General features: G+C 38.9%; 1 protein-coding gene across 1 annotated transcript in view; it reads right to left on the bottom strand.

Moving 5' to 3' along the window:
• The window catches only part of si:dkeyp-14d3.1 (transmembrane protein 132C), a 154,227-nt gene extending 150,648 nt beyond the window's left edge, over positions 1-3,579 (bottom strand). Inside the window, exon 1 of the mRNA XM_024276326.2 lies at positions 1,992-3,579. Coding sequence (XP_024132094.1) covers positions 1,992-2,046 — 55 coding nt within the window. The 5' untranslated portion in view covers positions 2,047-3,579. The remainder of the gene's footprint in view (positions 1-1,991) is intronic.
• Between the last annotated feature and the right edge of the window lie 9,696 nt (positions 3,580-13,275).

Below are 13,275 nucleotides of genomic sequence, written 5' to 3'. Positions count from 1 at the left end.
ATCAGAACTCTCAGAAGTGCACTACAGTGAACTCCAAGACAGCCTTGATCATTTATACAACCAAACCCAGAATTTCTGCTTTCCTAATTCCCTTTCAGCAAATAGCTGAGAGAATATCAGCGAGCCACAAACATCCCATTTACAGGTACCTGTCTGGAGCAAGATCATCCATATTGAAATCTCAGCAACCATATGCTCCTGATACGGCTATAATTGATGTGCTGTCAGATGTATGAAACAGAATTTGGTATTACAGGTCCTCAAATGAGGCTTCTTGCTCTTGATTTAAAATCTTTCAGAGTAATGAAATTGTGTGGCACCAAGTCAAGTTGAAATGAAAATATCCACTGGACCAAGACTCTCGCTGGAAAGAAGATCCCTGCAACGGTAAAAATTAAAAGGCTTGATTTGATTTCCATGTTCATCCTAAATGAATGAGACATGGGATGTTGCTTCTCTTGTAAATGCAGAAGCCTTTTCTCATTTCGTGTTCATTAAATGCAAAGATAGCTCAGCGGGAACTAAATGATTGGAGGTTAAAGTAGTAAAACTGGTGAAGAAAATTCCTGAAAATGTGAAATTAAAATCAATCTTTCGGCAGAAAGAGACTTTTATTCTCTAGTGGATTCCTAATAAAATATTAATACTGATAATGCAAAATTACAAATCGAATCCTCCAGATACTGTCATCCCCTGTTGGAACTTGATAAGCTCTCGATTGAGAGAAAATTGGACATTCCTCCCAGGAATTCCACCGAAATGTTATCTCCAATTTATTTTATTCAGGATATTTCTGAATAATATGTGAATCCTCTTTACCCTGGTCATGTTTGTGATTCCTATAACAAAGGGTTTGGTCACAGTCAGACCAGAATACCAGATCCCCCCCCCCCCCCCCCCATTATTATGGCCTCATTACGATGTGCAGACATTTTATTTTTTTTCTCGAAGGATCTGATCTCATTTCCTGCTCTGTTATCAATTTTCACCACTTTTCACAGCAAGAAGCAAGGTCCTGCAGGTTTATGACACACACTGCTCAATTAGGATCATATTGTGTATGGTTACTGGGGGGATGTGGCATAAGGCAAGCATCATTACTGCACTTTTCAAGGCAATGAGTCAGACGCTCATGAGAGAGGCTCTGTCAAATCGGCTGCAAGAAAGAAGCAGGACGGAGAAGATGTGAGAGTTGGAAGATGTGTGCGGGCATGTTTTTTTTTTGGTGTCTTTAATCCTCCAGGGAATATGTTCAGCGCAATTTAAACCAAACTTAGGATGCAAGAAAAGATAAAAATATATAGTCTTGAGGCAGAAAAGCATTGGTTAAAAAGAAAAAAATAACATAAAAGTCTTTCTGTTTTAGTTTATAACTGCAAAATATGAGAGGTCCCTTCTGTGTGACAAGCTGCTACAATCTGGCTGCCTATGTCACATTAAAAGTGGAGAGAATCCATTTTCCAAATAGCTTTTTATGGTAAACCTTTTTCCCACAAGACAGAGAGAGGATTCATTAGCCAGACCACCAGCTGCCCTTACATCTCTGCTGTGTGCCGTGCCAGCAAGGAAGCCAAAGTAGATGTTGCTCTGCTGCTTGTAACACTAACTGACTGGTGCAATGTCTCCGGCAGAGAAAATGACATTTTTTATGAGCTAGTTGCAAGAGGAAAAAATAAAATGCTGTGGCTTACAGCTTTCAGTGGCGGAAATGTCAACTTTCTGAAGACTTTTCTAATAAAACAATAACAGACTGTGAGGTAAATATTTGTTGAATAACTTAAAAGGTCAACAATATTAACATATTCATGAGACAGTGTGTTATTTAAGGGACTCCTAAGCAAAGAAACCTCATATGATGGGAGTTAATCAAACTTTGATTGGAAAATGAATTTTCTATCAGTGGCCCAAAGGGTGTTCAGTGCATTAAATATAAATCCTCTCTTGCCCATCTCCAACAGAGAAATGTCCAGATGTGGTGAAATGAGGCTTACCTGCCCAAAGTAACGCCAGCATCTGGAGCACATGCAACATGTTTGCTGGATTCATTGGAAAACCAAGTATCCCTGCAAAAATGTGCGCGCAAAAGGAGGATTTTAAGTTGGAGGAGAAACCCCAGGAAAAAAACGACTTTTCATGTATTCTCAGAGTGATGGCACGCCTCGGGTTTGGATCACACTGTCCAAGTTTGACAAAAAATCTCTGTCGAGACCTGGTTTGGTGAGGAACGTGGAAGAATAGACGGGAATTTCGAGGAGCTTTGCACAAGTTCGCCCAGCATTTTTAAACTAAGATGCCTTCAAAAATTCTTCTTGAAGAAAATCCCCACCAGTAAAAGAGAAAGGGGAAGCAGCACAGCTGAAAGGAAAATATACTCAATCCCGCTTCCAGCTGCTTCTGTCTCCAGAATCACCAGATTCCTGAACTTGGATGCAGCGACGCGCGTAAAGTCCGACACTTAGGAACGCACGGATGCCGTCCTCCTCTGATATCATGCATGTCCACATGTGCAAAGGTAGAAAAGTTCAAATCGCGCCACAAGGAAGAAGAAATATCCACAGTGGTGGAGCTTTACTTTCTGGTTTCTGGAAGTCCGGTGCGCAACTCCAGCAGCAGCGCGCAGGACCGAGCGCGCGCCTGTTCTCTCTAATGAGACTTTGGCATCAGGTACGTGATCCATTCAGCGAAAGTCCCCCTTTCAACCTTCATCTTTCAATGTTTATGTAGGGAGAGCGCAGTGAGCGGAGTCAGAGGCTTACGCACCACCAGTCCGTCCAATGCGCGTCGAGAGGAGCAAAAGGGGAGAAAACAGTGACAATGACTGCCAGTTACGCACACCGGGAGGTGTCTTCTGCTGCTCGGGGAAGAGGGAGCATCACATCTCACTACATATATGAAGGGTTACACATCTTTCTCTAACTCTTTTAACAATTTAAAACTTTCTCAGCACAGAGGAAACCTTCTTTGAAACCTGCATGTTTTGAGTCAGGGTTGAGAGAGTCCTGGAATCCCATCAAAGCACACTTCTGCACATCACCGCGTCCATTAAGGGAGACTTTAGAAGTTACATCAGGACAAGTCCAGTTGCTTTTATGTTGGCGCCACTTGGAAGGCACTAGCGACCCCCTGTGGAATGAACAGAAAAAGCTTCACTTAAATTTGAAAGTCAATTAAAAAAAAATCAGACATCATTCTTGACTTACTCGTTTTAAGAACAAATCAGGACAATTTCCACTCCATTACAGTGTGCAGCAACCCTATAACATGTCAGTAATAACTGAAATTAGAGGGGTTTGCATCAAATAGACCCTTAAATAAACAGCTTCTCATTGACCAAATATCAGGGGTCTACAAGCAGAGGCTCCGGTGCCACGTGTGGATCTTCCATCGCTCCATTGTGGCTCTTTTGCTTTAAAGAAAAATGTAAACAAATTACTCAAACAATTGGTTTGTATTTTTACTTAATTTGTTTAAAGTAAAGTTATTTATGTGATTTTTAACACGTTGGGAGCAAAATGACGCACATGAAGCTCATAATCTGATCTTTTGCTGTTCAAAGTTGAAGTTCTTAGCATGATTAGTAGTATTTACATGTATATATTAAGAAAATGCTTTTACACTGAAGTCAAAATGATAGAAAATGTCAAATTTGACTGTTTTAACTCTGTAAATCTGCTATCTGCTACAGGAGATCTTTGTTAACATATGGTGTATTTTATTTTGAAAGGAAATTGCTGTATTTCTGTCAAAAGTAAAGGAACTTAAAAGAAAGTGTACTTTTTTCTAAATGAAAGGGGAGACTTGTTTTAGTAAGAAACTGGATCAAATGACTCTTTTATTGTGAAAAGGTTGTAGTCACCTGGCATATATGAACCTTCTGGTTGGTTCATCATAGCCTTATAACTTTATGTAAATATGCATTTTCTCCAGTAGTTTAGATGCTGAGAGAAAAAAAATCAAAATCCTTAAAGAAATTCAAAAAGATTGGATGAGTAATCCACTCAAATCTGTTCACATTGCTCCTCATTAAGGTAAAGTCTGATGATTATTTGGTGTTGGGATGGCAGCATATACTGCCACACCCATGACAAAATGGTGGTAAACCCCCCATCCACTGCACACACTTTCCCTTTTTACCCAATTTCAATAATTTCACAATTTCAGACAGTTACTTCTAAATAAACACATTTTTATTAGTTAAAATGTACATTTATTTATTTGTAGCACACATACTGTCATCATATTGGTTTGTTTAATATCTCCTGTTTTTGAGTTACCAATGCTGAGAATGATGCTGGTTGCTACTAGTGCTACTGAGGTTGTGCAGTGCAGCCAATATTGCTGGATCCATCCAAAATATCTATAGTATCAACTGAAGTTGGTATCGATGTTTGTGATATAGATCGTATCACATTGCTATCGGTTTGATACCCAAGTGCCCAGTAAACTCCAGCGGCCAAAATAGGTACTGGAGCCAGAACAGCCTTTAAATACACCAGTCGGGCAATTGGGCAAGCACCAACTACAAAAGGGAGAAACTATGGACTTATTTAATGTTTATATTTGCTTTGATTCTGTTATTTATTTAAGATCTTATTTGTGTACAATTTTTTTCTTTTTTTTCCTCTGTTAGGGCAAGTTTTGTGCTAAATCTTGTCTATAGTATTTGTTAAATGTTGTTAGTTTCTTCCATATTTGCTTTGTGATCTGATCAGCCTCTATATATGTTCTCTTCGTGTGTCTTCTTGTCGGCTCAGTTTATTATTACTACTTCGGTGGTCTGATCAAGTTGGTTATTTAAGTTCTTGAACAAATTATTACTGTTTCTATTTCTCTCTTTTAAGGGTTACGTTTTTAGATTTTCAACTTTTTTGAGAAAAATTAAAACTTTCTTTTTTTTTGTCCAACACAACAGATCTTCAGCTCTATTTTCTCAGCTGCCGGACGAGACAAGGTAAATGAATAAATAAAATAAACTTCTTTTTTTATTATTATTAATCTTCTGATGTCCTCTTTAGTCACTTTGTCCCTCACAGGTACAAACAAATGTTGATCTTACATTTTTTTTTAATGACATTTTGCAAAACAAAATAGTGAAATTACATCGTTTGGGATATCATTTGCTAAATAAATAGTGGAAGAGTAAATTCAAGAGATAGATTGTGATACCTCCTTGTAGAAATGTCATTCAAATCCAATGTACCCCTCCTACTTCATTCCTTTTTGCCGTTTATTGCTTGGTTTCTAATGTATTTTGCATGTTTTCTGGTTCACTTTATGAGTAACTCACAGGTACGTCCACTTTGTTTATCCCATTTCTAAGTCCCGTTCGCTGCTTCTCTTCAAATTCAATTTTTGCCCTCAAGGAGCTCAGCTTTGGCCCTCCCTTTAAATTTCTGCCACTTGGCCTTGGAAACAACTCTAATCCAGCTGCAGAAATCATTAGAGGTGCGGGGGACTGAAGTGTTGATGCAGAGCTGTCGGTTCTCCTGCTGGCAGACTGGAACATCATTCACACTAAGGCTGGAAGATGTCTACAAGTCGCCTTCCCTGCAGCTTCATTCTCGTCAAATCTCATGAAGCCCACGCCACACTGAAGTCCATTCAGCTTGAGACGGAACACAGGAGGATATATAGTTACACGGCGTGTTGCTGCAGGTCATTAAAGAACCTCACGCCATCCAAGTACTCCACATGGTAAGTCCATTTCCTGGGCTAAATTACAAACACATTTGCTGCTGTGGAAGCTCAAACACATCCCTCACCCTCACATATTATGTTATATTTGGAAACATGAGAATTCTCCGTACAGAATAACTCCTAGAATTGTGGCAGAGATGAGACAAGCAAAAAGTATAGGTAATTTAGTGTTGACAGGTGTGCCATTTAGATCTGCAGACCACTCAATGGAAAGTCTTAATACTTTGATGTCTGGAAAAACGTCCCGAGTCTTTCATGTCTTATAAAAGATCTGCAAGGCTTCACAGGTTGAGAATAAACCACAAACCGAAATGCCAGACGGCCTCAGATGCAGTGAACTGTGCCTTTTCAAACATCTACCCATATATGTCGAAACGCCTCATCAGAAAAGATCCTGGAGGCAGAAAAGTCAATGATCACTTCTTTGGATTATTCTCTGACACATTTGTACGGTTTTACTCTTTCATTCAAAAAATATTCATTAACTTCTAAGAATGCAATAGATATGAAAAACAGCTGCAGACGCAGGTACAGCACTTCACATGCTTCTTATAGGATTTTTGCATGCAGAAAAGAAAAACTAATTTCACTGATGAGAAAAGATGAAAGCCTCCTTTTGACTGCCTGTATCTCAATACTTTCAATTGGTTTGAGATCAACAAGTAGTTTTTAAATGAAAACAAAACAATCTGTTTTTTAGTGCAGATAAAGCAAATGACAATCTAAAACTTCATTTTGATGGGATAAATATTAGATGTTTATGAAACAAAGTTTATGTATTGATAAGACTCTGTCGATACGATGCATATCGCAATACCCGGCTTACGATACGATATGTATCGCGATATATCTCAACACTGTATCAGAACAAATGTTCATTATTTTTTTAAAGAGTATGACTTCGAAAAAAAAAACTTTACCTGTCAATTAATCCATTTAAATAAAATGGTAAAATAATTTTTAACTAATGATCATAACGTTAAGCACTGCAACGTTATTGCAGTCTGCGTTTTTATGATATCGGCAGCAACGTGGCACAGAGTGATTCATTACCAATTCCAAGTAAACACTAAGCAGTACCATAGATGTCTCATAAAGACAAAAATGTGAGGTTGACTGAGCATTAACACAAGCTGCTCAAAGAGGCTCAGTGTGCTGTGCTGCCAACTAGTGGTCAGGGGGTTGAGTGAAAAACAGAAGTAAGACGCATAAATAAAAGTAATTAAAATATCACCATGTCAGCATTTTAAATTGATACAGGTATTGATAAAGTATCCCGATATATCGGCGAATCAATTTTTTCCTACAGCCCTACTTATAGACCACCATATGTTGAATAAAAATAAAAAACCATAATGTCTAAATATATAGATATTATCCACAAAACCCAAATGACACTGAAATAAAAAAAGTGCTGGAATAGTTTCTATTCAAAATTAATTCTAACATACTTCCAGCACTGCAGTGGAATTAGGGGAATTATAAACAAAACACATATCGATCCACAAATTTCAAAAAGAGTAATTAGAGTCATGATTAAAGATTTTTTTAATCTGCAAATACATTAATAAAAAAATTCAATCTATTAAAAATGTGAGGATATTGTGCATGTAGGAATGTTGGAAATTTTATTTTGTGACTGTAAGTGTAGTTTGCCCAAGTCATTTGTTAAAAGAAAAGGGGGACAAATTATAATTTGAGAGGTATTTTTATGCTTGAATCATACAGAGTAAGAACAAATGTAAAAAATAGAGATGATGTCCTTATGTTTTTGGAGCAAAACTTTGGAATTTTGGGGGAAAAAAAACTGAAAAAAACAAGGTTACTGTTAAAAAGGCCCAAAATTGGTGGTTTCCAGTTAAATTTAATTATAAATTAGTCAATATGAATGTTTTCATATATGAATGTGTATTTGGTTAAGTATTTTGATCTATATTTGTGGCCCATTAGTTAACTTGATGCTAAGTTTTTTTTTTTTTTTTTGTCAATTGCATACTTGTTTTTTTTGGATGGCCATCAATAAGAATGATGATTCAGCCCCGCCCCTTTTGATAAATGTTGATTATTGTTTATAAAATAGTATAAATGTTACGTTTGAAGAATGAAAAAAAATTTCAAGTCAGCTGAGAGGATTTGTTAAGTAAATATGGTTCACTGACGGAGAGATTCATAAAGAAAAATAGCCAAGAGTTGACAGGAAAGTTGACCTAAAAGGTAAACAAATAAATATTTAGGAAGTTTGATGTGTAATGTTCAAGTAGGCTGAGCTGTATTAAAATAAAAAAAAAATGAAATTAAAAGCAGTTTTGTTTCAGTTTTCCCAACATCTCTCCCAAAAGTCAGATTGAAGTTTTCTGTTTTTTTCTTGTGGTTGGTGTCCTTTTTCCATGACCTTAAGCAAAAGTGTGTCCTCCACTCACAGTGGACAGCACAGGAGGCCCAAATTCACCCGCACCCTTTATTCTCCTACCTCAGTCTATCTGATCAATGATAGCATTAATAATAACCCCTGCAGAGTGCACTGCCGCCCTCTGTGCCCTGCCCCACTCACCGTTTGCACAGATTACCAGCAAAGCCGTCCACAGCCCATTAAAAACCGTATTTACTTATCAGTCTCCCTGGGGCCTCCGCTGTTTTCAAGACTGACGCCCAAAGGGAATCTAAGGAGTGACCTTCCCGCTGCCTGTGGAAGCTGTGCGCCACTTCTCCCAAATGGTTTGTTTTTGTGCATTTCAGCCGAAATTCCTCTGGAGGCAATATCCTTGTGATACGAAAAGACGAAATAACCCTGGAAAGAGAGAACGGAGCACGCCTACTCGAAGCAGGATTTTATGAGGAAAAAGTTGTGAAGAAGTTTAGAAAAACCCATTAGCTGTATCATATAACTTATTGGCTGCCATAAAAGGAATCATTGTTATGTTGGCTGTAGTCCTAAAAAGACAAATCTTTTTTTTTTGGCTGCAGTGACCACAATATGAAAGCTGTACCTTGATGTATTTAATATTTGCCTCAGAAATCTGTCAGCCCGGGCAAAGACTTCCCTAAAGTCAGACTCAGGTTAACTGCAAAAGTGCCATTGTATTTGAGTGACAGCTGAGCAATCATGATAGCATAAATGGGACAAGGTGAACTCTCCTCATTCTTCTTTACACTGACTGTTATTTCTTATCAGCTAGAATGTGTTATGGTCTATTTTGGGTGTGCTTAACTTCCTGTGACCTTTAAAAAGGGCTGATTATTTCCATCCACAATCTTCACTCTGCAATACGCTGAAAGCACAAAAGGATATTCCAGACCTGCTGGCCTGATAATTTCTGCTCTCAGTATGGCACAGAGGGAACCCAAACCACAATGCTCTGCTGCTCTGTTATCATTTCACTGCCTCCGTCCTCACCCTCACCGCCGGCAGGCTGCTCTACCACCTTTCACCTCCGAGCGTGCAGATTCTTTAGGAGCAGAGGAGTTTTGTATGCGCTTATAAGTACTTTGTATTCATGCTAATTAACTTTTCCTTTATGCATCCCCCTCCTGGGACAAATTACACAGCTTTGCATAGCCTAGAGTACTTTTGCTGTGTAAATCTCCTCAGTGTGGGGAGACTCCCGGGCCTCCGGCTCCAAGGGCTTCACGGTGAAAGGGAGAGGGGATCCAAGAGGGAACCAACAGGTCCAGGAGTTTAATAGATTTCCACTTGTGCTAATCTTATGATCATGGGTTCAAGGGGGGCAGATTTCTCGCGCTGCATTTCATTCCAGGAGAAGCAGATAAATGATGGTCGTGTTTGTTTGAAGGGAGGCTCAATCCGTTGCCATCTATTTGTGGGCAACAAAGTCATTTCGATGCTGTTCTTTGTATTGATAGATGAGACCAAAATTTAATATACTCATATGGGGCACTGGAATGGAACTGTAGTTATCTTCCTTTCTGTTTTGCCGCCATCCTTCCAGTCCTGCTGAAAATTAGAAGTCAGGAAAACAGCAAACAACACAGACTGTGATATTTTCTGACAAATCTCTGTTGTAGCTCTGTTCCTCTCCGGTGGCTCGATGGGAGCGTCTGATGGAGGTTCAGTCACAGACTGGAATCAAAAAGCCATCCTGACATTTGCAGCAGACTGGCTGCACTTTCAAAAATCCAAACACTCATGCGAGTTAACTCGGACCGCTTAGGATAAAAACCTAATGGAATGACTACAAAGCAGCTTACAATCGCTATCTAACTGATGCCACTGCTGGTGAATGCGTTCAGCTATTTAACACAGGAGAAGAATGTGACACTTAAGGGGAAAAAAACTGGATTTGTAGCAAAGCACAGCTTCATTAAAGGTGCCAGTTAAAGAGATTATAAAGCTGTTTTAAGGCTGCTCCTAACACCAGCATTAACACTGCATTAGTTCAAAACAGGCATATTTAGAGTAAAGTAGTCTTTTGCTTGACATTATTTGCTGTTGCAGGTGAGAAGAAATGATATATTTCAATATATCACATGGTTACTGTCGTAGAAAGATAAATACCATAATTTATTAATCTAGTAGATTACTTTATCCTGATACTACTGTCTTAGGTAGATAAAGATAAATACTTCGTTGCTAGGGAAATTATATGGGAGTTAATTGCTCCACACACCCATCAAACCACACACAATAGCTAAAAAAAGCACACATCCATCCATCCATGTTCTAAACCCACTATTTTGAGAGGGACCTGGTTACAGGTAAAATGGTGCCAAACACAACGTAAAACTGGTCATTAGCCGGAAGCGGAAATGTTGGAACTGTAGCCGGAAGTTGAATTGCGTATTTATACTAGAAGATTCCTTACCCTAACTGTAACCGGATTCCGGTCTTTTTCTAGGGGAACTTCGGTTGAGGATTTCTGGCTAATGATGCTTTGGCGCCATCTATGGGCCATGTTGTTGTCTGCGGCTAGGTCCTCTTGACTATTTTCCCTTCGGGCTCAAAGGGTTGCTGGAGCCTATCCCAGCTTCTGTTGGCCGAGGTCAGGGTACAGGTCACCAGCCTGTTGTTGGGTAAAATACACATTAAAAGCAAAATAAAAAGCTACATAAACAAGTTAATACAGTTAAATCATAATAATTGAACTGATAAAAACATCCATCCATCCATCTTCTTGTCCACTTCTTCCCTTTCGGGGTCGCGGGGGTGCCGGAGCCTATCCCGGCTACTGATGGGCGAAGGCGGGGTACACCCTGGACAGGTCGCCAGTCTGTCGCAGGGCCTCAATCACACACACATCCACTCTCACATTCATACCTAGGGGCAATTTAGAGTCACCAATTAACCTATGAAGCATGTTTTTGGACGGTGGGAGGAAGCCGGAGTCCCCGGTGAAAACCCACACATGCACGGGGAGAACATGCAAACTCCACACAGAAAGGTCCCAGCCGGGATTCGAACCGGGGCCTTCTCGCTGTGAGGCAAGAGCGCTAACCACTGTTCCACCATGCAGCCCACTGATTAAAAACAATAAAGAATAAATAGTAATAAAAAATAAACACATGGAAAAGATTGCTATTTGTTATGGAGTAAAGAGTTTCCTTCAGTAGAGGCACAGGGAAAAAAATATCCTTCATTCTTATCTATCGAGAGGACTCTATTTATGATAGTTTTTTTTATTTTCAATCTTTTTTTTCTTTATCATGAAAAAACTGGAAATGTTGGATCCTAGTTACATATCTCCATACATTTATGTAATCTTGAAGTTATTTGGGAAACGTGCATTTGAAGTAAGTAAAATGTAGTAAAACACCCTGAAACTTTTTCAGTAAATGCAATTAAGCAAAAACATGAATCCACAAACTAAAATATGAAACAACTCAAACATCTCAAAGATGAACATGATAAACAGGAGGGGAAAAAAATATTGAAGAAAATACTGACAGGAGAGAACTAAAATGAGGACTGAAATAGAAATGACTGTAGATGATGGGTAACAAAATTCAGGTGTTAACATAAGAGGATCAGTGACAGAGCCACAATCTAAACAACAACAACAAAAAAACAAAACAAATTATAATAAACAAAACCATATTCTCACAAGATCTTCAGAATTGGAAAAATCAGGTAGTTGCCCAGACGACTTCTATGAGATAGACCGGAAAGTTGGCCTTGCAGAAGCATCCCAAAGAATGATACGGTTTGTCCTGCAGACTTCCAGGAAAAAGGACGGGTTGTAAAGCAACCTTGAGTTGGTGTTGAGTGATGTTGCAGTCATCCACAGTAGCACATAAAGTTCTCCTTTTTACCTTAAGACCATCCATCCATCTTCAGAACCACTGAATCCCTTTTGGGGTCATGCAGGTGTTGGAGCCAACCAAGCTACTGTTTGACAAAGGTGGGGTACACGGTGAACAGGTCGTCACCCTGCTGGAGGGCCACACACTAACATCCACACCAACAATTTAGAGCAATCCCTTAACCGAAGAAGCATGTTTTAGGTTTGTGGGAGGGTGCTGCAGTTCTCGGAGAAAACTCACTTATGCACGATTAGAACTCCACACAAAAAAGTCTCAGGCGGGATTCAAACAAAGGCCTTCTCACTGTGAGGCAAGAACGCTAACCACCAACCTACCTTTAAACCACACCAGTACACAGCATTGCAGAAAAATATTCAGTTTTAAAAATAAAAAACCTTAAGAAGTCTTCTTTAAACATGATCATGCACTCTTAGAATAAAACAGATTTTTTTAGGAGCCATAAAAAACAGAAAAAAAACCTAAAAACTCTAACTAGACATGAGGCTAAAGACATTAAAAAAAATATATAAATAAACATCCAAATCTCCCTCACATTATATTGGAGGACAGCATTGTTGATATCAATTGGTTTATAAGAATTGTGTTTGGAGGTAAAACCAGTGAGATGACAACCTTTCACTGTCAAGGTGCTGCAGAATATATTAAAATAATGTATTTTTTGTAAATTTGTTTTAATTTTTAGAAAACAAAGATTGACATTGTGACCCCTCTCTAAGGCTTTTCTGCATCCAGCTGCAGTCACACTACTGCAGCTCACATATTACACTTCTGATAAGTCAATCAGAGCCTGCATCTGCAGCGGGGTTCGAACACATCGATTACTGATCCACACAGGGATGTCCTAAGGGGCGTGGCTAGCCAATTGAGAGAACAAAAACGAGAAACTTGTATTATTCAGGGCCACTCCATGTCTGTTCCTTAAGATAAACTTTAGTTTGGTCCAGCGCCCTGAAGGTGAACTTATTCTCTGTATGATCTACATTGTTGAATGTGGAACTTTATTAAATATTGTTAATATCTTATTTCTTAATTTTGTTAAGCTCAACCTTCTCCCGGGGTGTAAGGTGTAAAACGATCCACACTGGGTTTCAGAGAACAAGAACATATGAAACCGAGTCCTGCTAACTTGCAATGATTGAAAGATAAAATTAGCACAACAAAATAGGATGGAATATCGGACGCTGTTTAGTCACTTCATCATCTTTCATAATAGAAACACAAAAAGACAATCCATTATCTCACACAGGTAGAGTGAAAGTTTTTTTTTGCGAATCACAGAAACAATGATGCTAATGATGCACA

The sequence above is a fragment of the Oryzias melastigma genome, linkage group LG9, assembly GCF_002922805.2.
Source record: "Oryzias melastigma strain HK-1 linkage group LG9, ASM292280v2, whole genome shotgun sequence".
NCBI classification, from domain to species: domain Eukaryota; kingdom Metazoa; phylum Chordata; class Actinopteri; order Beloniformes; family Adrianichthyidae; genus Oryzias; species Oryzias melastigma.
Note: the sequence above shows the minus strand (reverse complement) of the source record. Positions and strands in the feature narration are given on the sequence as shown.